At 37.0% G+C, this 26,836-nt stretch overlaps 2 protein-coding genes across 2 annotated transcripts; both read right to left on the bottom strand.

Moving 5' to 3' along the window:
* Positions 1-15,259: 15,259 nt before the first annotated feature.
* Positions 15,260-16,148, bottom strand: LOC139123785 (inner centromere protein A-like). Its single transcript, XM_070689941.1, has 2 exons — positions 16,093-16,148; positions 15,260-15,809 (listed from the first exon to the last, which is right to left on the bottom strand). Exons 1-2 carry the CDS (start codon positions 16,146-16,148, stop codon positions 15,260-15,262), a joined length of 606 nt encoding a protein of 201 aa, XP_070546042.1.
* A 4,563-nt stretch (positions 16,149-20,711) lies between these two features.
* On the bottom strand, positions 20,712-21,194 carry LOC139123774 (uncharacterized abhydrolase domain-containing protein DDB_G0269086-like). The gene has a single exon (XM_070689930.1). It carries the CDS (start codon positions 21,192-21,194, stop codon positions 20,712-20,714), a length of 483 nt encoding a protein of 160 aa, XP_070546031.1.
* Between the last annotated feature and the right edge of the window lie 5,642 nt (positions 21,195-26,836).

The following is a 26,836-nucleotide window of genomic DNA, read 5'->3' as shown; positions in this document are numbered from 1 at the left end:
AAATAAATAAATACTACTACTACTACTACTACTACTACTACTACTACTACTACTACTACTACTACTACTACTACTACTACTACTACTACTACTAATAATAATAATAATAATATACCAGTCGAAAATGTTGATGAGATGGAAACCGACAAAAAAGAAAACATCAGTACCAAAATCTTCAAAAAAAACCCAAACGGTTATACCAGAGATTATCCCTGCCGATGAAAACTGTGTTAGTGTTGAAGAGAGGGTAATTAACTCCTCCTTCACCTCCCCCTCTCTCAGATTGATTCACTTCCTCCGACTCACAGCAATTGAGTTCCATTCAGCTTTCTGATTCATCTCTTTCCGGTCTATCAACCCTCTTCAGTGAGGAGGGACACCCAGTCTCAAGATTTTTTGCCACTCCTCGTCAAGAAGAAAATCATGATGAAACTGCATCTGTGAATTCAGAGCTATTAGATATTTGAAGTTAACCGTCAAATGGCGTCCTGTCAATCAATCGAAGAGTTCCTTGAGGATAGTCTCCACTCAAAGAAAATAGTTAAAAGATGCATCGACTTTTGTTCAGATCTTAAACTTTGCTTTCAATAAATATCGTAAATCCCAAATCTTTGACTGGAACCCAAAAGCACGTGTTCAGAAAAGTAATTCTAATACGAAGCAGCACATTAAGACTACGGGTAAACTCGTCCATTAATTTTTTTCGATATGTGTAGTCTTTATTTCATTTTACTGGCCGCTATGGCAACCATTTCTGGGTTGACATTAAATTTCGAGGTTGCCGAGATACGCTCAAAAGATAAGAATTTTTCGATTATCTGAAAAATGAAGTTCCAACTGATTTTCATCGCCCCCAAGAAGCACAGACGTCGGCAGTTGACGAAAAAGTTTGGCAAGTTATTTTGGAAGGGAAATATTCTTTTTTTCTCATGGAAGAACAAATCAAGGAGAAGCTGCGATACTGTTCTCACCAAAGTAGAAAATTGACATCCTGATGTGAAAATAGTCATTTCTCAGAAATGTACTAATAACCGTAATCCAGTATGGCATATGAACACAGATATTTTAAATGATTATGATTATGTCGACCTTATTTCCTTATTCTGGGAAAATTGGCGTCAAAAGAAACCAAATCCTGAAAAGATTCAAGATTGGTTAGATATTGGTAAAATACAGTCAAGCAGATAACTCGGCAATATTGTTATCACAAAAACACAGAAAGAAATATTTTGTAACGTAATCTTGAACAAGAATTCGCCTGCTTGAAATTTCCTTCTTCCAAACAACCGTCCGTTCATAATGTTTATGAACCTAAGAAATATCTTGTCGAGGAAATACTTGACCATGGCACTCGCCAAACATAGACATATCAGGACGAATGAAATACCTAATAATTTTTCTCGTGATATTGAAATCAATAATGGGAAAAAACCTTTGATTCACCTGGATAGGGATGACGATTCACTAAATGAAGATCAAAAGGAAATTAGGAATCTTACGCATTCGTTTTATCAAGATCTGTATACTCCGGATCAAATTGATAACATCTCTGAAATTTTCTACACGATAATTTGTCACAACTTAAAGGATCAGTAACTCTAACGTTTGATGATTTTTTCATTAGTTTTATTCTGCATGTCAATTGAAAGTTCTTATTCTACTCCCAAAATAATGTTGAAACACCCACTATTTAGTTTGTCAACATAGCGCCCATTTGTGTAAAATGCACAGTCTGTTATTGTTGACATTTGAGTTCTAGTCCGGACCAGGATTCACTTGCCAACAATAACAAAGCAGTTTACGCATGTGCAGGCTGAGGTGACAAGATGAATACTATGTATATCAACATTCTTTTGGAAGGAGAACAAGAAATGTTGGTTGACATAAAAAACAAAATCAATGAAAAAATCATTCAAAGTTATCACTACCGGCCCTTTAATGAGACAGACTAAGAGATTTTAGATAATCCAATCACATGTGACGAACTCACAAATACAGTTAAAAACCTTTCTCATGGTCGCTCTCCCAGGATTGATGCTTACAAAATAAATTTTACAATACTTTCTGGTCAGTCATTGACAGAGACTTATATGAAGTTTTTGTCAGATCTGTTGGTGATGGGGAACTGCCATTGTCTTGTAGACAAGTACTGATAAGTCTTTTACCGAAATCTGGTAAGTTCAAAACTAAAATCCTGGTGGCCGGTTGGTTTTCTTTGCAACGATTACAAAATACTTACCAAATCCCTTTCATTTCGGCTTAATAGTGTTCTTGGTACCATTATTCATAATGATCAAAGCTGCAGCGTCCCTGTTCGGCAAATTAACGATAATATTGCCATACTCAGAGACTGCCTTCAATTTGCAAACACTAGAAATATTGCTGTCACCATAGTTTCTCATGATCGAGAAAAATCATTCGACAGAGTGCATCATGATTACCTTTTACAAGAGGCTTTTGGTTTCGGCCAAAATTTCATAAACTACATCAAAATTGCTATATAGCTATAACAGAGTTTAACCGTGTCAATAACAACCTAGCTGCCCCTATTTCTTAAATCGAGGAATCCGTCAGGGCTGTTCTCTTTCTTCACAACTTTACATCACTGCTATAGAGCCTTTGCTCAATAAAATCCGTTCTAAAAGTGACATCAAGGTCATACATTACCAGACTCCAATACCATTTGTACTTTCTCTGCGTACGCAGGTGATCGGACTTTGAATTCATAATAACCCGTAATGTTGATTTTGTTAATCTTCACCTCTGGCTTAACACTTCCAACAAAGCATCCAACTCCGAGACAAAGTTTGGTAAGGCAGAGGGTCTTTTGGTTGGTAGATGGCTGGAAGGAAAAACAGCCCTTTCAATATCACTTGGAACAATAACGGTTTTAAAAGCCTTGGCATTTATCTTGGTAATGATGAGCATTTTGAAAGCAGAAATTGAACCGTGCTGGTTGATAAACTTTCTAATGACATTGACTACTGGAATCAATACGCTGCAAACATATTGTATCGTGGGAGAGTTTTGGTTAACAATAACTTTCTCTCAAGCACATTTGTGTACCGTTGTTCCTCACTTTGCCCTACTTCTAGCACAGTCGCCTACGTTCAGTTTTGCCTCATTGATTTCTATTGGCATGGAAACCATTGGATCCCATCAGAAACATTATACCTTCTTGTCATTAAAGGTGGCCAAGGGTTTGTTCATTCATCGTCTTCTGTCAAGTCATTTTGTCTGCAGTTCGTTCAAAGATATCTCTATTCCGACTATAACCACCCTATTTTCCGTTTTGTTGATAATTATTTCAATCATCAAGTTCAAAGCTTGTGTTACTCTAAAAATCTTCTTGCTCTTGGAATTTATACATAACCCTTTCATTTGCCTCTAAAAAATTCATAATGACTTACTGACATGCTGGCAATCACTTTCAGAACTTCGTAAACCGAATTTCTAGAGCCCTTTCTTTACAACAAGAAAATCATTCACGCAAATACGAGAGAGATGTTAAAAAAGATTATTTCATCAACCCTGGCATCACAAAGATCGACAATGTAATTGATCATCAGCAAAAAATTATAGTTGACTGATACAGATATCTATTCTAAGACTGATATCCATTCTCATCGCAATGCTAAACTCATTTACAATAATTGAAGGCAATTCCACCACAATGCAAAATAAAACACGATCACATTATACCTTAGGACGCCAATACATTTCTGTTATGAAGTTCACCATTTATCCAATACCTGCTTTACAACATCAAGAAAGGTGTTATATACAAATATCTCATCAAAGTTCTCCAAACAGAATGCTCTGATACATGTTGGCGGAATATTTTACAACTCCCTGTCAATGTGATTCCAAATTTCAACTTCAGGCTTTTTACTCTCTTTCACTTTCATCAAAATAATAATAATAATAATAATAATAATAATAATATAATAATAATAATAATCTTTATTACCCTTATCATAATAATATTACAATTCAATGATGAATGTACATCTGAGTTGTGCTGTGATAAAGGGTAAATGGAAACGGAAAATAGCAATGCTAGTCTAGTCCGTTCCCAAAGCCATTTGATGTTAAAGCAAGGAAACGAAGAAGAAAAAAGAAAACTGAAGTATATCGAGGGTAGTGTACATGAAAGTAGTGGGATTGCAAAGTAACCTAATTGTAACAAAGTAACTAAGTGAATAAAAGAACAACTACATAAATAAATATATAACTAAATAGATACATTACGAGTAAGTAGAAATGCGTAAAAAAGAAAACGATAAGAGAGAAAAAAAACGTATATAAAATATATATATATTTAAATATGATATACATATATGTAAAGTTGAATATAACTCTTCATCACTTAAAAAAAACACCAAAAACAATCGTGGTAAAAGTAGACTTGAAAGTGCTAAGTAACTAAGTAAATAAGAACAACTACAAAAAATACATTACGAATAAGTAGAAAATATGTAAAATAAAATAAAAAAAAAAACAAAACAAAAACAAACAAAAAAACCAAAAAACAAAATGTATAGTGAAATATATATATTTATATATCTATGATATACATATTTGTAAAGTTGAATATAACTCTTCGTCATGTAAAACACTAACCGTGTATGAGGAGACTTGAAAGGGAGTGTCTGAACGAACTTCTAGTGGTTTTTGTTTTAATTTGTTTAGGTAATGTATTCCAATAGATGCAGCCTGTATATGATATCGAGAATTTACCCAAGGAAGTGTTGACACTTGGGACCTAAAGGTTACCATTAATTTTATGACGAGTACTGTAGCAATGAGAAGGCAACTGACAGTATGTTGTAAGACTGTGTGGCAAGTTATTATTTATAAGATCATACATGAATGTACTGATATGTAATTTATGTAATTTGTATATACGAGAATATTAAGTTGTTTGAAAAGAGTAGCTGAGTTTGCTGTGAAGTCACTGAAAGTTATAGCTCTGACTGCCATTTTTTGCGAAAGAAAGATACTATTGAGATGTGAGGAATATGTTGAACCCCAAACTTCAAGACCATAAGTGATGTGTGGTAGGATGAAAGTTTTGTATAGAAGAATAAGGATATTGCGTGGTAAAAACTGTCTCAATTTGAAAAGGATGCCAACCTTTTTTCTGATAGTAGAATTAATCATTTTAATGTGCTTTGACCATTTAAGATGTCTGTCCATGTGAATACCTACAAATGATGTCACTTCAACCTCATTGATAACTGTATTATTGATGTGTAGAGTACCATTCAAGAAAATATGTTTGTTATGATTTCTGAAGACAATGTAATTTGTTTTGAGGTAGTTTACAGTAAGTTTGTTAGCCCTGCACCAGTCCACTACAGTATTGAGATGAATGTCGACAGTATTTAAATTTATATTAACTTGGTTAGCAGGGAAAGTATGAAATAGATTGGTATCGTCAGCAAACAATCTAAAATTGAAGTATGTGGAGGAACGGGCAATGTCATTGATAAATAGTAAGAATAGGGTAGGTCCAAGGACAGATCCTTGTGGTACTCCACATGTAACATTAAGGAATGATGAGGCATTATTATTGACAGAGACTAGTTGGGATCTATTGTGTAAGTAATTTCTGAACCAAAGTAAAGGAAGACCTCGAATACCATAGTGAGAAAGTTTAGAAAGAAGAATTTCATGATTGATTGTATCAAAAGCTTTAGAGAAGTCAAGGAAAATACCGAGTGTTACTTTGCCATTATCAAGTTGTTTGATAAGATAATTGATTAGATTTACAATTGAAAGTTTTGTGCTGTATTTATGACGAAATCCATATTGATGCTCATATAAAATATTGTTTTTTTCTATGTACTGAATTAAGCGTGCATTGACAATTTTTTCTAGAATCTTACTTAACAGGGGCAATACTGATATAGGTCTATAATTTCCTGATCATCTTTTGTGCCTTTTTTAAAGATTGGTGTGACTTTGGCTATTTTTAGAGATTGGGGGAAAATTCCAGTCTGAAATGAAAGATTGAATATATATGCCAAGGGTTTTGATATTATAGCTGCCCCATCAATTATAAGTCTGGCTGGCATTTTGTCATGGCCACATGCCTTTTTTGGATTCAGGGTGCAGATGATGTTATGAACTTCAGATTGTGTAGTGGAGGACATAAAAAAGGAATGTGTTTTGGGTTCAGTGAGGTAACTATTAAAGTTTTTATGAGGAGAATCGATGTTGTTGGCAAGGTCAGGTCCAATGTTGACGAAATAATTATTGAATGCATTTACTATGTCAGGTTTTGCTGACAATGTATTATGCACTCCATTTGTCAGTACTCGTAGGCTGTCTGGCAAGGTATTTTTAGCCTTTTCCTCATGACTTCCGAGGACTTGCTTGATAGTTTTCCAAATTACATTGGTATTACCCTTGTTTTCCATAAAAATGCTGTTGTAATACATTGTTTAGCTTTCCTGAGAACAGTAGACAACACATTTCTAAATTTCTTATATCTATCAACAACAATGACATCAAAGTTTGATTTGAGCACTTTACTATACAATTTGTGTTTTGTATTAATTGATTTTTTAATTGCATTAGTGACCCATGGTTTCCGGTTTTTCTTTGTACTGCGAATTTGTACATTAATGGAGCATGTCTATTGCACAACTCATCGAAAACACTCTGAAAATTATTATATGCTTCATTTGCATTCTTACAGTTATAAACTCGATCCCACGGAGCATCAAAAAGAAGGAAACTATTTGTGGAGATTGATCCATGGTGAATACACAACAGGCATGTTGCTTTTTAAAATGAGGTACTGTTCAACCCTAAATTGAGTTTTCTGTAGAGAGTCATACCTATTACTTATTTCCTTTCGGTAAATTTCCCTCAAAACAGGCAAACCGTATCCTCGTAATGCCGTCTCGAAAACGTCTATCTTTATAAGCCATAGAAATAAAAGAAACGAAAATGATTCCCCACCCAGACTTTGGACAATTTTTAAAACTCGTGTTAAGTTTAATTTTCTTATTTCAAACTTAGTCATCAACTTGAAATCTTCAAAAATACGTAGACAATCGATAATATAAGGTTATTTACAAAATACCGGGATTTATGTCTGATCATCAAGGACAATACCGAAGCGTACGATGTACGAGGACATAAATAATAACCTTATTATTATACAACTTTTTAGCCCAATTTTACAAGGAAAAAGTTAAAAAGGAAAGCGTTTTAGGGATGTTCGTCGCGCACTGCACTGAGCGATCGATCGCGAACAGACTGGGAACGCGTTCAGCGCGTCCGCTGAGCGCACACGGAACGAAATTTCAACCCGCGTTGCGCAGTGCACGTGATAGAAATTGTAGGTCAGCAGCATTATTTCACTCCAATTCACAGGTTTTGGATTGACTACTATGAATTTCATGAACTATTGAATGTTTAGAAGTATACTTTGCTAATTTTTTTTTCCTTTTTACCCTGCGTTGACGTAGGGGTGTTTTGAGGTCAAAGGTCAATAGCGCCCGATAACAACTAAAGTTATTGTACTCCGCGTCAAAGTTATGGTTACAACCGATAATGTAGTGACTAACCGATGACGTTTTTACGAACCGATTGCGCAGTAATTCTTTCAAACCGATACCGCAGTAAGCTTAATTTCTCCTTATCGATAACGTATCAACAAATTTACCGATGATGCATCAAATCAACTGATAACGTATTGGATCAAGTGATTCACGGGAATAGATTCATGGGGATAGATCTATTCCCGATCGCTAGATCAATCCATTGATTAATCGATAGCTCGACCTCTTGATCGGTCGATGCATTTGATCTATCGATCGAGATATATATATATATATATATATATATATATATATATATATATATATATATATATATATATACATGTGTGTGTCTATCGATGGATAGATAGATCGATCGACGGATAGATATATAGATCGATCGATAGCGTATCAAATCAACCAATAAGCTTAACGTAGCAAAAGTAAAAAACAAAGATTCAAATCATATGGTAATGCATCAAGTCAACCAATACAATATGAATCAACTAATAAAGTATTAATAAACGGAAACTAACTGAACATAAATGTATATAGATATACTTTATTGTCCATAAAAACATGGAAAGTTGTCTTTAAACATCAGGACCGCTATAAAAACACCAAATACGAACAACACCGTACAAAACAATACAATAGTTACAGACAAACACAACACTATATTAAAAGTTCCTACTTAAAATGGTGTTTGCTCTGGTTCTCCGGATGGAATCAGACATATTCATATTTAAAACAGCAACTGCTGACGGTATAAATGACTTCTTAAAAAGATTCTTCCTAGCCCTGGGCACAAGTAGACGGCGTCCCGAAGGCAGATATTGAAACTTGTCATTCAATGGGTGAGATTTATCACCAAGAATGGATAAACCTTTCCTACGAAGAGCATAAGTATACAGTTCTCCAAGATCTTTTAACTTTGTCCCGACAAGTCGACTACATATGTTTACAATTTTCGTTAGTCGCATTCTCTCTTTAAAGGTCTGGTGAAATGCCCATGTTGCAAAATCACAAAATACAGTTGATGGTCTATAAAACAGTTGCATTCATTTCTTTTTTCGTTTAGCGCGCGTGATTATGAATATGACAAAAGAAAAATGCAATGTGGGCGTGTCCCCCGAGCCTCTGCAGTCGACTTTTTTCGGCTTTCCGAAGTTTGCCCGACGTCGTATCTCATAACGGGAAGTGAAGTATTTCACACCTCCATAAGCTCCCCACGGGGGTAACTTCTAGGGTTTCCGCTTACATGATCAGGACAGTGTCCTCCTTCACTTTGGGAAGACGTTGTTCTTTTGGTGGCTGTGACAGCGGCAAGAACATGAACGGCTCAACTGTAAACTTTTTCAAGTTCCAGTCAAGTGTGGAGTGTTTGAACCATAATGTGCTTGTCTCGGCTGGTTCGTACGATCGGCCACGGTCCCTCGGCTGAGCCTGCCTCGCTACTCGCTACACAGAAGGTTGGGATCGCAATGCAAGTCAACTGCATGAACACCAACACTGAACGTTGTGACTGCCATTAAAATGCACTAGTCTACAACACGGAACGTCGTGACCGCAATGCAAATCGACAGTAAAAAACGTAAATGGGACCGTGATTAAAATGCACTACAACTACGACACGGAAGGTTGGAACCACGATGCAAATCAGCTGCATGAACAGCAACACTGAACGTTGAGACTACCATTAAAAAGAACAACAAAACGGAACGTAGAGATCATGATACAAATCATGGAGGTAGAGTCCTCCATGATACAATCGACAGCAACACGGAACGCGTCGTTGGGATGGCAATTACTGAGGCTAAATTGAAGAACAACGGGGAATACCGGACCACGAGGAACGCGATGCAACTCGACCACAATGGAATGTTTAAGACCGTGATTAAAATGCACAACACAGAACATCTAGACCGCAATCAGTGTAAATCAACTACAACACCGAACCTTGGTGCCTCGATTAAAATGCGTATGTCTGCTATGTACAGCAAAGTTTCAATTCTCGCGAGCGAGCGTTCCTATGCCCGCTGTACACTGGACAAAATGACGTCAAATTTATCACAAGGCTCGATTGCGTGTGTGTAAGTTTCAATTCTCGCGAGAGCCATTTATGCATGCTGTACACTAGACTAGATGACGTCAAATCTCTCGCGAGACTTGGCTCGATTGCAAATACGTACGACGCGACGGAAAGAACGCAATAATACGGAAGTAGACACAGTTTTTGCGAATCGCCGAGAGAGAAGCGCAGATTAAACAAAAGACTAAAAACCCACGTTTTTTTCTTTATTTACCATATTTTTTAAACAAAAATCAGTTTCGCCACTGTGGCGAATTAGGATCGATTTTTTTTCGCCACTTCGGATTTCGATTCGCATCGGCGAACGTGGCGAATGGGCAGCGCGAAGCCTGTTTTCTTAGCGGATACCGGCAGAGATAAGGCGGCGTTGGACCGCTATTCGATGTAAATGAACACACCTGTGACGTCACAGAGGGCCGACCTTGACTCCCGCTGAGGGCGTGACCTGAGTGTCGCAAAATGACCCCATGAAAGCCGCGCATAGAAATATCAAAAAAATTAACACTTGCGCGTACTTTTAGGTTGCAATTTTGTTGCGAGTGTAATAGTATTGACCTCCTGGAAGATATTCTGTCACACGACCGGGACCATTTCACCAGACCTTTAACAGAAATATACCAAACCATGTGACAATGTTATAAGTTAGAATGCTTTCAATACACAACGATACACAGAAACAAGGATGTGACTGCTAACATTGAAACTCTTTAGCTTCCTCAGAATAAATATTCGTTGGTGAGCTTTCTTATAAATTTTGTCTGTATTCTCTTTGAAACTTAACTTCTGGTCTACTATGGACCCTAGATATGGAAATGATGATACTATTTCAACCTGTTGGTTGTCAATGGTAACAGATTCTACTTTTTCTAGCTTTCTGCCATTATTAAGAACCAACTCTTTCGTTTTTTTTGATATTTAAGGTAAGAAAACTGTCTTTGAACCATGAACACAGGCGATTAATTTCAGGAAAGTAGCGTGACAAGGATACTTCGCCTTTTAATCTGGCAACTAGTGCCATGTCATCAGCAAACTTCAGCAAAGTCAACAAATTATCCGATAACATGATTTCGTTCGTGTAATTGAAAAGAGTACAGGCGAGAGGACGCAACCTTGTGGCGCACCAGTATTCAACGTTAGTTCATCGGACATTGCACCATTTAAACTTACACGTTGAGGTCGATCGCTTAAAAATTGCCTTATCCAGAGAATGATAGAATGATTAACGCCTAAATCCAATAGTCTTTTTATCAAAAGATGTGGTTGTATTGTATTAAACGCGGACGAAAAATCCATGAAAAGAATGCGTACATAATTGGCTGGATGCTCAAGATGGTCAGCGATTAGATTTACTAACATTAGACTAGCGTCCTCTACCCCTCTTCTGGGCTTGTAGGCAAATTGTAATGGATCCAAGCGATCAGCCACAGATGCCGTCAACTTGTTACTGACCAACCTTTCCATACATTTAGCAAGTATCGAGGTCAAGGCCACCGGTCGATAATCATTTAGTTGTTTTGGGTGTGGTTTCTTTGGGACAGGGATCACAGTGGATAATTTCCATGATCGGGGTACAAAGTGTGTGTTCAAAAACAGTTGAACTAAACGAGTAAATACGTGACTTAACTGATAGGCACATGTTTTGAGGACTCTACCCTTCAGGCCATCTGGACCAGAGGCTTTAGAAGGGTTGAGTTTCAGAAAAGAATTGACGACCTCTTCCTCTTTAACGTTAATTGGCGAAGGAATGAGAAGTTGACATGTCATTTCGCATTCTTTCTTAAAATCATGTACATCAAATCTTGCATAAAACTGATTTAATTTGTTTGCAAAACCTGTCGGATCCTCAGTACATATTCTGTTTTTCTTACGGTGTTTACCCATCATCATATTAAGACCTTTCCATGCATCTTTCGCCTTTCCAATTCGTAGATTTTTCTCAACTTTATCTTTATAATTAATTTTAGCTTGTCGAACCTCACTCCTAAACTCTTTCATTACCTCTTTAACCTTAATTAAGTTTCCATCTTTAAACGCTTTTTTCTTCTCGATCAATTGGCTCCGTAGGTCCTTACTGACCCACGGTTTATTATTAGGAAACATTCTCACACGTTTTGTTTCAATCAAAGAGTCTTCACAAAATTGAATGTACGAAGCAATAGTATCCGTTAGTTCCTCTTTGTCTGCACAACTTTCGAAAAACACACACCAGTCAGTGCTTTCAAAACATGCTTGTAGTTTCTCTATACTTTCAGTCGTCCACATCTTGATATCTCTTGTTTCCGGTTTCGTGGTCTTTAACTTTTGTCTGTATTTCGGTAGAAGGTGGATGACGTCATGATCAGAACGACCCAGTGGATATGCGCTGCTTACCGAAAATGCATTCGCGATGTTGCCATAGCATTTATCTAGGGTACGGTTCAGGCGTGTCGGGCATGTTACATATTGCTCCAAATTAGGCAGGAGGCGGCTTATGTCACACGTATTGAAATCACCAAGAATGAAAACTGGTTGATCGACCGATCGATTAACAGCTGTGTTGTAACTTTGCGCAATGCGCTCAGCTGCGGCTACATTGTCAGGGCCTGGCACGTAAACGAGAATAATTGTCACCTGTCCGAATTCCCGGGGCAAGTAAAAAGGTCGAAAAGAGACGGTCAAGATTTCAAAATCTTTCGTACTCACTGTTTCACGAATTGTGAAGTCTTTCGCCCAATTATTATTGACATAAATACACAACCCTCCTTCAACACTTTTCCGAGTTTTTTCTTCGTCACTATCATAACGAATACAAGTAAAACCATCCAAGTCGATATCGCTAGAATCTTCTTTCAGCCATGTTTCTGTGAAGCACAACAAACTACTTCTACGATAATCACCGTCGTATTTAGCCAAGGCAGAGAGTTCTTCCATCTTGTTCTGTATTGACCGAACATTAGAGAAAGTGATCGCTGGAAGAGGAAGTCGGCTTCCTCTTCTCCTCATTCTGTTTTTTATACCACCTCTGGAGCCTCGCTTTTTCTTACCACGATAACCTGTCCTTTTAATGTAGGTGTAACAATCCGTATTTTCCAGGTCAATGGGGATGGTCGTTGTGGTATGTCGTAGACTGAGCAGCATCTCACGAGTGTAGACAATAGGACCGCCATGATGGAAGTTGCTGTCACCCAACTTGTTCCCATAACTCGATGATATCACGTCAACAGCCAACCATATAATCACTAAAATCACAAGTTCTCTTCTAGACATGATTAACAACACTGTCAACTAACAATTGACTAAACACGGCGAAAAACAACTGATAAAAACTGATAAAAATGAGTCAGTAGTATATCAAAATGACAATAAGTCTTAACAATGTAACTCTTATCCTGGCACACTGAATCACAGGTAAATCTGGATTCATTGTTCAATTGAATTCTCTAAAATCAATTTTGCAAGTAACTCCTGTAAGCAAGCTAAGTCAATAGATTAAGTAGACAACATATCGCTTTTTTCCCTTTTTATCCTTTCTGTCGCGAATCTCGTCAAGTCACATCTTATTATTACGAAAACATCGCAAAATTATTCAGTAGTCGTACATAGTATAGTGCTGATAGAAAGAACGCTTACAAGAGTTCACACGTTCCCGTATATTAATCAATTAATCACTGATATGCTTACCTTTTTCAAATACACCCGATGGAGATTTTCGACAACATGAAAAGTCGTCAATTGTACGAATACATCATTAACATTTTGGTTAATTATAATACGCAGATATTTCTATCAGGGACGTATCTAATATGTGTACGAAATTTGCGATGTTGGCTGTCGGTGATTGCGGCATTGTAATTGGTCTGTTAGAGCCAGAAAACAGTCCCAAAGGCAAAAAAAGGACTTTTGATTTGAAGCTAGTCCCATTAGATTGTTAAAAAAGCACGACATTTTTGTGATAATCAAATCTATAGGCTGCGTTCACAAATAACGATTTTTTTTGGGGGGTGGGGAGCTGGAGGAATCGCGATTGAAATCTTATTTTTTTCAGATACCCCTCAATACCCTAAAAAAATTTCAAATACCCCCTCTATATGATCAAAATTTTTCAAGCCCCCCCTCATTTATCACAGGCCCACATATTTGTAAAGGATGTGCGCGCAGAAATAATAAACACGTATTGCGCCGTTCTGCTCACAGATGTTCAACACTACCAATAGCTGTTATATAGCACTTTCTGTGGTAATATTCCCAAGGCCATAGTTTTCTTTCTCGGTAGAGTTCTCTGTGTAAACCAACAACCGCTTATTACCCTGCCGTTGTTTTATCAGTACTTATACTATCTCTTTGAATTTTACCCAACTACAACTGAACAGTATAGCTACTATAGCTAGACTAGAAACAACTTCCCAAAACTATTCCAGTAGTTTAACATTTAGATCAACTTAGTCGTTCGTACTACCATGAAAACAGTCGAAACACCATTGATTTGCTGCAGAAATTTGTAACAATTTACGCTAAACTGAAAAAATAAACAGAAGAAAAAGAAATTAAGTATTAGACAATGTGATCTATCATGTGACCTAGCAGTGTATCGAATTGATAGATTCATCGTTATGTCTATCCCTCTACCCAGCAATTTATAAATCGATAGATTGATCGATCGATAGAGCTATCGATCGATCTATCGATTGAGTGGGTGAGCGATCTATCTATCTATCTATCAATCCATCTATCTATCTATCTATCTATCTATCTATCTATCTATCCATTCATCTATCTATCTATCTTATAAATCGATCGATCTATCGCTCCCCATAAATCGCTCGATCAGATACGTTATCATTTAATTGATACGTTATTGGTTGTGTTGATGCGGTATTGGTTGATTTGTCTACGTTATCAGTTGATTTGATCCGTTATCGATTCATCGAATTGAAACCTGAGATTTCAGATTTTATACTTATCATCGTTTTTCTGCGTCATAAATATCATTATGGTCGAATTGAAGGTGGTAGAGTAATTCTAACCGTGATGGGCACATATATATTTACAAAAAATATAACCAGAGGCAATATTCTTTTGCGATTACCGTTTATTAACACAAATGAGAACACGAGAAGAAAATAATTATAACTTAAATATTAAACAACAGAATAAATATCAAAGAGTTGAACTGCTTGACATGAGGAATTTCATCATGGTCAATGAATAAAAATATCAGTGAAAAATTTCTTAAAATTCTCTGCTATCTTAAATTTTTATATATTTATCATGCAGTCTCTGCGTCTCTATTTTCCCTATATGTTTCCAACGATGGTAACGAAGTAAAATATAACTGGTTTCAAATCCTAAGTCCACACAGCCGCTGACTGTTTTGTCAGTTTTTCCTTGGAAACTTACACCGACCGTGTCGTGTTTTGTTACGTTTTCGTTATAACGATGTAAAGAAATCTTGAACTTTGTGCAGTTTCACAAACGCCGAACAACTTGGAGACAAAACCTTCCTGTGGAGATTTTGTTTGTGAGAAGGGAACCCTTGAACGTATCTATTCCTAACCATGAATCGCAAGATCTTGTTGTGAAAAGTTGCAATCATTACGCAATTGCAATACGGAGTCTGTGTAAACTTTCCCTCTCACTCGATCTTGGCCATGGCTTTTAGTTTAGCGAAGTAATCTTCGAATGACCTATCATTTTGGAGGGCAGCTCTCTCTTCTCTTTTCTGTGCACTGCGCATCCTACTCTGAGTGATTTTCTCCCTTCGTTCGGCCATCTCACGTTCGATGACCTCATCCTCACCCTGGCAAGCTTTTCTTTTCTTAATCCATTCCTTGCAACTCTCAGCCGCTTCTGTCTTATCAATGTTCTCAATTTTCTCCTCGAGACTTTCTTGTGCGTCTTCTAATATCTTTCTGTCGCGTTCCATCTGCTCCTTCATCTCCTGGTTTTGTATTGTGTCATACGCCACCAAGCGGTTTTTCTTCATCTCGCCGACCACTGCATCTCTGATGTTCCAGAGAGCGTCAAGAAATTCCTGCTGGCGTTGGATTTCTTTTTTCGCTCGCTTTCTAAAAAACAGCCTCTTCTTCTTGCTCTTTTTCTCAATCCTCTCCTCCATTGCAACAAGATGATCTTGCAGGGCTTCCCACTTCTGTAGCAATTCTGCGTACTTCTCCTCTTCGTCTCTAAAAGATTAATTTATCAAGAATGTTATATGCAATTGGTTCGGATCAGAGAGATGTAACCTCTAGATAACAATGAGTGAATGTTGGGTATACTAGAAATCTAGCTTATTTAAGGAATGAACTTCTGCAGACAGGAATTTAAAACACTTCACGACGTCAGAAAGACTAGTGCTTGTTGTTCTGTTGTCATGTACAAAGCATTATTTCAGCTGTGCATATATTGCTACTGCAGATAAGATGCAGTTACTCTGTTTTATATAGCCCAATTCACTCATTAACTCACCTTTGTAAAACAATTGTCTCGAAGATGTTAGATTTCCTTGAAACTCTGTTACCCATTATTTACGTATTCTGAAGAAATTACAAGATTTATCGCTCAGTTTGAAAGTTTTTTTTGTGCAGCGCTGACACTTCGCAAATGATTCGAACAACTTTGCTGGCTGTGGTATTGTTGCGTTCTATTTGCAGATAGAACAAAAGTGTGACGTCACTATAGCTTCATTTTGCACCAATCATGGTGGCACTCACAGCGCCCTCGGAAGTTCAAAACGCCAAGCATACATGTAGTACATCTATCTCCCACAGAAATGCTCTCCGACAACATATTGTAGGGTTTAATAGACTGTCTTTCAAGTGATTAATCTTTACAATGTGTTTAAAATGGTAAAAATGGAAGAATAAAGAAATTTGTAGTGAGGGCAAATCAATGCATATTGATTTTGGGGTATTTTTATGCAGGGCGTCTTCCTCGTAAAAACAAACTTATAAAAGCTGTTCAAACCATTCTACCCCACTTCATGGTACCCATTTCATCCAACTTAACCAACTTATCAAAATGTGATTATTGAGGGCGTGGTTTAGCTCATCCTCTGATACCGAAAGTTACCGTACGACGAAACTCCATAGGTTACAGACGCAGGTGTATAATAATACCATTTGCTCATTGGATGCAGATGTTACTCAAAACGTTTAGTTTTTACCTAATTAGAGTTTTTAATTCATTTTGGTGGGTTCTTGTAAATATTTCACACGTTTCCAAATCTCTTCAGTCTTTTTCTTATTTGAGGCAGTTTATCATTGTTCACATTACCGAAAGTTCCGTGTTTCATGGTCGTTGTCGGCTTCGAACCCAGGGCACCGTACTCCTAACGGGATCTTCTGATCGGTCGAAGTTCGATAGAGGGACATACGAACACGTAACGTTTCTAGTCTATTCTTTTCGTTAAAGATCGTGACCTTTGACATTCAGTCTGATCATTCAAAACATTTCAACATTGTATGTTTCCGGCGGTTACACTATGCCCCTCTTCCAGCCTACTACCGCCCATACAACTTCCTATTCATCGCTATTGCTCTGTTATGACCTGACGTCATTGATTGTGATATTTGACACTTCAATCCTCTATTCATTCAAGTTTTTGTATTATGCAGCTATGTATATATTTCGATATAGTTTCTATGTATATATATATCGTTGCCGTGAACGACTCTTATATTGTGCGCGCCGCGGTTTCTGTATCGCCACAAGTTTTTACCTTTGAGATATCTGTCCTGTATGCGATGAATATATTGTGGAAATTTACGCGGACCAAATTTCTGTCTCTAGCCTAGCATAGCAGCAGCCATTGACCCGGCTGAGTCTGAACCTAGCATCATTGTTGTGGTAAAATACACCTAATATGTTGTTCTTACATGCACATAGCCTGTGGTTAGTTACCCCTGCCTTCCGTGAATAAGTAATAAGGGCGAGACTGCCAAGTAACAGAAGCATCTCGCCCAAATAACAGAATCATTCTTACGAATCAATGTGCATGATGCGTGCTTGTGCATATTAGTACTTATCCACACTTAGCTGTGGGTCTATAGCTGTGTTGCCCTGGTGACGGGGTTATAAACGTAAAAGTCAAAACCAGCCCGTAAAAGGCAGAAATCACGTCCGAAAACACCACAGCTATGGACCCACAGCTAATCCACACTCTGCCTGCTCAATATTGCAATGTATTTTATCATATAGAATCGTCGTCAGAGGTTGATTTGGTAATTTTATGCAATTTGTCATAAATTGAAAAGTAATATTTGGCTTATGTTTATTTTGTGTTGATCGGGCCCACACGGACACCTATAATAGGTTGTTTCATAGATGATCTGCAACTCTGGTCAATAATGATCTCTTCAACAATCTTACACGTTTATCAAAGCAGCTTTTAAGCGATAAGAATACTACAACCCCAAGCCACTTATTTTAAATCCTCGGCCTAAATCCGATAAATTCACTCAAAACACGCAAACCGTATCCTTGTTCACATCAATGCTGTCGCAAAAACGTCCATCTACATAAGGCCAAAGTAATTAAATTCTTTGTTTTGCGTCCACTCTAAATGGGAAAAGGTACGCGTCTAAGCGGCTGAAAAACACACACAAGAAAATTAACACAATGTAATTTAATTGCAGCAAATAAAAAATTGTAACAAAATTTTCGTTCAGAAAGGCTAAGCGGTCATGTCCTAAAAATTCCTATTCAAATACACTGTGTGTGTTTTTCATGAAAACTTAAAAACCTAAGAGGGTGGTGACGCAAAACAAAGAACTTAATTACTTTGGCCTAAGTTAGCCTATAGAAACAAAAGAAACGAAAGCGATTCCCCACCCAGCCTTTGACAATTTTCAAAACTCGATCGCGTTAAGTTTAATTTTCTTATTTTAAACTTAGTCATCAAATTTGAATCTTAAAAAATACGTAGACAATAGCATAACGTTATTCACGCCCTCACGCACGGCTATATCCGAGTACATCGTGTGCAGCTGAGACGCGTAGCGAGGCGTTGAGGACAACACCGAAGCGTACGACGTACGAGGACATAAATCCTGGTGTTTTGTGAATAACCTTATCATTACACATCTTTTTAGCCCAATTCTAAAAGGAAAAAGTCTAAATTAAAGTTTTTTTGATGTCCGTTGCGCACTGCATGCACTGAGCGATCGCGAACAGACTGGGAACGCGTTCAGCGCGTCCGCAGAGCGCGGAACGAAATTTCAACCCGCGCTGCGCAGTGCACGTGATAGAAATTACAGGTCAGCAGCATAATGCTACTCAAGTTCGCAGGTTTTGGATTGACCACTGTGAAGTTAATGAACCATTGAAAGACCACTGTGAACTGTATGATCCATTGAATGTTTAGGAGTATATCTTTTGTTAAAAATACATAAGCTGCATCTTTTGGAATTATTTTTATGATTTTATATTTTGATTACAGTTAGTTCACAGAAATGTTCTTACTAAGAGATGTTTACTCAAATACCATTATCCACTGAGTGGGACTGCATGGGGAGGTTTCAGTAAGACAAATAACAAACAGGTGCCGCACCCAAATATGGCTGCCTCCATACAATTTCATGATAAGCAGCGTAAATGGTGCATGTACACAATTGAATCTTTACAAATACAACATGGTTCAACCCAATGAAAGGCCGGGAAAGGGATTCACTCCACTTTGACGAAAAATTCTCTGCTTTTCACATAACACTGAAAGATTTTGAAAATGGCGGGAAATTTCAAATGAGCATAAATCTGTTCACTTTCTTGCCTATTCTGGCACAAGCAAACTTTGTTGAGGCATAGTGAATGACTATATTGTTCAATTTGCAAATTGCAATGAATATCTGAGGAAATTGGAGGTAACTTAAGGTTGGACAAATTTCGCAGAGTTACAGCTCATGGACCTTTAAAATTTAAAACCATCTCTCCCTTTTCCCCGCGTTGACGTGAAGACGTTTTGAGGTCAAAGGTCAAATAGCGTCCGATAACACCAGTCCTTAAGTTATTGTACTCCGTGTTAAAGTTAAGTTACGGCCGATAACTAACCGATAACATATCGAACCCGAAAACGAAGTAAAAATTTACCGATAAAGTATTAAATCAACCGATAACATAATAATGAAGAGATAACGTTGTAATTTTTCTTAACAGATAACGTAGCAAAAATTTACCGATACACAGTAATTTTTCTAACCCATATCGTGTCAACAAATTTACCGTTAATGTATCAATGAACAGATAACGGATTAAATCAACTGATAACGTAGAAAATTCAACCAATACCGCATCAAAACAGCCAATAACGTATCAATTCACTGATAACTTATCTGATCAAGCGAGTCATGGGGAGCGATAGATTGATCTGTTTATAGATCGAAGAGGGTGGGTCATTCCGGGGGAGGGCAAACCTTAGATTCAGATTTTATACTTGTCATCTTTATTCTGCGTCATCAATATCGTTTTGGCCGAATTGAGGACGGGTGGAGTAATTCTAACCGTGATGGGCACATAGATGTTTACAAAGAATATAAACTGAGGCAATATTCATTCTCAATCACCGTTTATTGACACGAATGAGAACAAAAGAATATTATCATTGCAGAAGATAATTATAACTTAAAGAATAGACGACGGAATAAATATTAAAGACTTGAACTGCTTGACATCGGGAATTTCATCATGGTCAATGAATAAAAAATGTCAGTGCAAATGTCTTAAAATTCTCTGCTATCTTAAATGTTTATATCTTTTATCATGCAGTCTCTGAATCTCTATTTCTACATGTTTCCAACAAATGGTCGAAGTCAAATCTTATGTCCACACAGCCGCTGACTGTTTTGTCAGTTTATTCCTTGGAAACTGACACCGACCGTGCCGTGTTTTGTTACGTTTTCGATAAACTTGAACTTTGTGCAGTTTCCCAAACGCTGAACAACTTGGAGACAAAACCTTCCTGTGGAGATTTTGTTTGTGAGAAGGGAACCCTTGAACGTAATCTATTCATAACCTTGAATCGCAGGTTCTTGTTGTGAAAATTTTGCAATCATCACGCGATTACAACACGGAGTCTGTCTAAACTTTCCCTCTCACTCGATCTTGGCCATGGCTTTTAGTTTAGCGAAGTAATCTTCGAATGACCTATCCTTTTGGATGGCAGCTCTCACTTCTCTTTTCTGTGCACTGCGCATCCTACTCTGAGTGATCTTCTCCCTTCGTTCGGCCATCTCACGTTCGATGACCTCATCCTCGCCCTGGCAAGCTTTTCTTTCCTTGATCCATTCCTTGCAACTCTCAGCCGCTTCTGTCTTTTCAATGTTCTCAATTTTCTCCTTGAGACTTTCTTGTGCGTCTTCTAATATCTTTCTTTCGCGCTCTATCTGCTCCATCGTCTCCTGGTTTTGTATTGTGTCATACGCCACCAAGCGGTTTTTCTTCATCTCACTGACCATTGCATCTCTGATGTTCCAGACAGCGTCAAGAAATTGCTGCTGGCGTTGGATTTCTTTTTTCGCCTTCTTTTTAAAAAAGAACCTCTTCTTCTTGCTCTTTTTGTCAATCTTCTCCTCCATTGCAACAAGATGATCTTGCAGGGCTTCCCACTTCTGTAGCAATTCTGCGTACTTCTCCTCTTCGTCTCTAAAAGATGAATTTATCAAGAATTATATATATATATATATATATATATATATATATATATATATATATATATATATATATATATATATATATAATATATATATATATATATATATATATATATACAATAATATGAGATCACATCAAGTATGTTTGGTACCTATTACTCGGGTTTCACGCATACACGCGATCGTCAGATAGGTAGATTACAATAAAATCTACCTATCTGACGATCGCGTGTATGCGTGAAACCCGAGTAATAGGTACCAAACATACTTGATGTGATCTCATATTTATTGTAATATTGCTCTGCATCCTGCATCGAGCACTTTACCCCTCTGAGAAGATACAAACAAGTTTTGGTATATATATATATATATATATATATATATATATATATATATATATATATATATATATATATATATATATATATATATATATATATATATATATATATATATATATATATACATACACACACACACACATATATATATATATATATATATATATATATATATATATATATATATATATATATATATAGATAGATAGATATAGATATAGATATGGTAAAGTAGTACCAGTCGGGGGGGGGGAACCCAGATCGTACTACCATTTTTACCCGACGTCAACATTGTACTCCTAAAGTCACCATCGATTTGCTGCACGCCATGTTAATAACGTGTACATTGCGCAACGCCGAGAAAAATCATACGAAGGGACGTGCCTGTATTATCTTTCTTCAATTTGGAACCATATGTTTCATGTGTAAGCCTTGCAGAGCATCCCTTGCAGGGCATGAAAACGCCGCAGGTAAGCCCCAACACACGTCTCTGTCTTATTACAATCAATTAGAATTGAAACGGTATCCTCAAGCACTATGTCAAATTCATATTAGGCTTATAAAACTTGTATCTTTTCCACCAGACCGTACAGTGGGTTCCGCAGTATGGATCAGAGAGATGTAAACGCCAGATAACAATGACTGAATGTCGGGTATACTAGCAATATAGGTTATTTAAAGAATGCACTTCTGCAGAGAGAAATTTACAACACTACACGAAGTCTGAAAGACTTGTGATTTTGTTGTCATGTAGAAAGCATTACTTCAGTTGTGCATATATTGCTACGGCAGATAAGCTGCAGCTACTCTGGTTTGTAGAGTCCGATTCGCTCGTTAACTCACCTTTGCAATACAATTGTCTCGAAGATGTTAGATTTCCTTGAAACTCTGTTACCCATTTTTGACGTTTTCTGTAGAAATTACAAGATTTATCGCTCAGTTTGAAAGTTTTCTGTGCAGTGCTGACACTTCGCAAGTGATTCGAACAACTTTGCTGGCTGTGGTATTGTTGCGTTCTATTTGCAGATAGAACAAAAGTGTGACGTCACTATAGCTTTACTTTGCACCAATCATGGTGGCGCTCACAGCGCCTTCGGAAGTTCAAAACGCTAAGTAAACATCTATCTCCGACAGAAATGCTCTCCGACAACATATTTTAGGGTATAATAGACTGTCTTTCAAGTGATTAATCTTTACAATGTGTTTAAAATAGTGAAAATGAAAAGAATAAAGAAGTTCATAGTGAGGACAAATCAATGCATATTGACTTTTTGGGTATATCAATGCAGAGCGTCTTCAGCTGAAACGCTTGTTTCGACGTAAAAAAACGAAATAAAAACAGTTGTTACCTTCCGGCCCACTTCATGGTACCCATTTCATTCAAAGTAAGCAACTTATCAAAATGTGATCATTGAGGGCGCGGTTTACCGCGTACCTCTGATACCGAACGTTACTGTACGACGAAACTCCATAAGTTAGACGCAGGTATCCTTTGTTCAGTGAATGCAGACGGTACTCAAAACGTTTCGCTTTTACTTAATTAGTGTTTTTATTTAATTTTGGTGGGTTCTTGTAAATATTTCACACGTTTCCAAATTTTTTTAAGTCTGTTTTTCTCTTTGAGGCAGTTTATCGTTGTTCACATACTGACAGTTCCGTGTTTCCCGTCGTTGTCGGCCACGAACCCTGGGCACCGTATTCCTCACGGATCTTCTGATCGGTCGAAGTTCGGTGGAACATAGACAATAGAGGGAGACCCCATCTACTGTCTATGGATGGAGGACATACCAACACAGCGTTTCTCGTCTGTTCTTATCATTAACAGATGGTCACCTTTGACATTTAGTCTGATCATTCAAAACATTTCAACATTGTATGTTTCCGGCGGTTACACTATGCCCCTCTTCCAGCCTACTACCGCCCATACAACTTCCTATTCATCGCTATTGCTCTGTTATTATTGTAGATGACCTGACGTCATTGATTGTGATATTTGACATTTCAATCCTTTATTCATTTTCGTATTATGCAGCTATGTATATATTTCGATATAGTTTCTATGTATATATTTCGATACATATTTTGTAGTCAAATTTCATATTGAATAAATGATTTGTCGTACTTCCTGCCTTTCTGCCTATGCCGATGATGTTGAAGTTTTCGTTACTAGAAATGAAGATTTTGGTAACTTAAAGTCCACTCTTGAGTTGTACGAAAATGCGTATTATTTCTTTGTCTTAAAATATATTTACAAGGCTATTCCTGTTCGTTAAAAATCCGACATTGAAAATCATTTTTGTAACAAGAATCCAAACAATGCGCCAGATACTGTGTATTCTTTTCAGCAGCAACATTTTACAGAGCACAATTATTTTCTGTGTAAAATAGAGAAAGGTGCAATTTACAAGTACTTGATAATGGTTCATCATTATGCATGTTTACCAGACAGATTAGACACCATCTGGAGGGACATTTTGGGCATTCCACATTCCATCAAAGCAAACTTTGCTTCATGTTATTTTGATCCCATCATAAAGAAAGAAGGGGATTTACAATGGCGTATTATACAAAGAGTCTATCAAACTAGTTCTTTTTTGTTCCGTGCTGGTTTTCGTTCAGATGCAAACTGTTCTCTCTGTAATGACATTGATTCACTTTTACATACTTTCCTTGAGTGTACAAACATTCAACCGCTTTTAGATGTTATTTCCACTATAACGCCTCTTTTAGTTTTACCTGGACAAGTTGCAAACATTGCATGGTTTTTCATTAATCCTCCTGGTCAAAAGTCTGTATTTATTCATAGACGTGCAATGTCTCTGTTTGTTTACATTTCTACAATGGCTAAGTTGTCTATTCATTTAGCAAGAAGAAATGTGTTTAGGAACCAAGGTTCTGTTGATCCTTTGGACATATTTAAAAGTAAGATTTTCTCCAGATTAAGACTTGAATTTTGAGTATCATAGTCTTAATGAAAATTTACATTCTTTTAATATTATTTGGGCTTTTGATGATATATTCTTTGTTGCACTCATGAGTCTGAAATAAATAAATAAATAAATAAATTAAAATACTACTACTACTACTACTACTACTACTACTACTACTACTACTACTACTACTACTACTACTACTACTACTACTACTACTAATAATAATAATACCAGTCGAAAATGTTGATGAGATGGAAACCGACAAAAAAGAAAACATCAGTACCAAAATCTTCAAACAAACAAATATGGTTACACCAGAGATTATCCCTGCCGATAAAAACTGTGTTAGTGTTGAAGAGAGGGTAATAACCCCTCCTTCACCTCCCCCTCTCTCAGATTGTTTCACTTCCTCCGACTATCAGCAATTGAGTTCCATTCAGCTTTCTGATTCATCTCTTCCCGGTCTATCAACCCTCTTCAGTGAGGAGGGACACCCAGTCTCAAGATTTTTTGCCACTCCTCGTCAAGAAGAAAATCATGATGACACTGCATCTGTGAATTCAGAGCTATCAGATATTTTCAAAACATTTGAAGTTAACCGTCAAATGACGTCCTGTCAATTAATCGAAGAGTTCCTTGAGGATAGTCTTCACTCAAAGAAAATACTTACTTGCATCGACTTTTGTCCAGATCTTAAACTTTGCTTTCAATAAATATCGTAAATCCCAATCTTTGACTGGAACCCAAAAAGCACGTGTTCAGAAAAGTAATTCTAATAAGAAGCAGCACATTAAGACTTCGGGTAAACTCGTCCATTAATTTTTTTCGATATGTGTAGTCTTTATTTCATTTTACTGGCCGCTATGGCAACAATTTCTGGGTTGATATTAAATTTCGAGGTTGCCGAGAAACGCTCAAAAGATAAGAATTTTTCGATTATCTGAAAAATGAAGTTCCAACTGATTTTCATCTCCCCTAAGAAGCACAGACGTCGGCAGTTGACGAAAAAGTTTGGCAAGTTATTTTGGAAGGGAAATGTTCTTTTTTTTCATGGAAGAACCAATCAAGGAGAAGCTGCGATACTGTTCTCACCAAAGTAGGAAATTGACATCCTGATTGAAAAAACCTTTCATTCACCTGGAAAGGGATGACGATTCACTAAATGAAGATCAAAAGGAAATTAGGAATCTTACGCATTCGTTTTATCAAGATCTGTATACTCCGGATCAAATTGATAACATCTCTGAAAATTTTCTACACGATAATTTGTCACAACTTAAAGGATCAGTAACGCTAACGTTTGATGATTTTTTCATTAGTTTTATTCTGTATGTCAATTGAAAGTTCTTATTCTACTCCCAAAATAATGTTGAAAAACCCCACTATTCAGTTTGTCAACATATCGTCCATTTGTGTAAAATGCACAGTCTGTTATTGTTGACATTTGAATTCTAGTCCGGACCAGGATTCACTTGCCAACAATAACAAAGCAGTTTACGCATGTGCAGGCTGAGGTGACAAGATGAATACTATGTATATCAACATTCTTTTGGAAGGAGAACAAGAAATGTTGGTTGACATGAAAAACAAAATCAATGAAAAAATCATTCAAAGTTATCACTACCGGCCCTTTAATGAGACAGACTAAGAGATTTTAGATAATCCAATCACATGTGACGAACTCACAAATACAGTTAAAAACCTTTCTCATGGTCGCTCTCCCAGGATTGATGCTTACAAAATAAATTTTACAATACTTTCTGGTCAGTCATTGACAGAGACTTATATGAAGTTTTTGTCAGATCTGTTGGTGATGGGGAACTGCCATTGTCTTGTAGACAAGTACTGATAAGTCTTTTACCGAAATCTGGTAAGTTAAAAACTAAAATCCTGGTGGCTGGTTAGTCTTCTTTGCAACGATTACAAAATACTTACCAAATCCCTTTTATTTCGGCTTAATAGTGTTCTTGGTACCATTATTTATAATGATCAAAGCTGCAGCGTCCCTGTTTGGCAAATTAACGATAATATTGCCATACTCAGAGACTGCCTTCAATTTCCAAACACTAGAAATATTGCTGTCACCATAGTTTCTCATGATCGAGAAAAATCATTCGACAGAGTGCATCATGATTACCTTTTAAAGGCTTGAGAGGCTTTTGGTTTCGGCCAAAATTTCATCAACTACATTAAAATTGTTATACATCTATACAGAGTTTAACCGTGTCAATAACAACCTAGCTGCCCCTATTTCTTATATCGAGGAATCCGTCTGGGCTGTTCTCTTTCTTCA

Source organism: Ptychodera flava, chromosome 2, assembly GCF_041260155.1.
Source record: "Ptychodera flava strain L36383 chromosome 2, AS_Pfla_20210202, whole genome shotgun sequence".
NCBI lineage: Eukaryota > Metazoa > Hemichordata > Enteropneusta > Ptychoderidae > Ptychodera > Ptychodera flava.
Note: the sequence above shows the minus strand (reverse complement) of the source record. Positions and strands in the feature narration are given on the sequence as shown.

Coding starts and splice junctions, on each gene's coding strand:
- LOC139123785 (XM_070689941.1), bottom strand. CDS start 16,148: ATGGGTAACAGAGTTTCAAGGAAATCTAACATCTTCGAGACAATTGTT. Junction 15,810..16,092: donor GAGACAATTGTTTTACAAAG/GTGAGTTAATGA, acceptor TTAATCTTTTAG/AGACGAAGAGGAGAAGTACG.
- LOC139123774 (XM_070689930.1), bottom strand. CDS start 21,194: ATGGAGGAGAAGATTGACAAAAAGAGCAAGAAGAAGAGGTTCTTTTTT.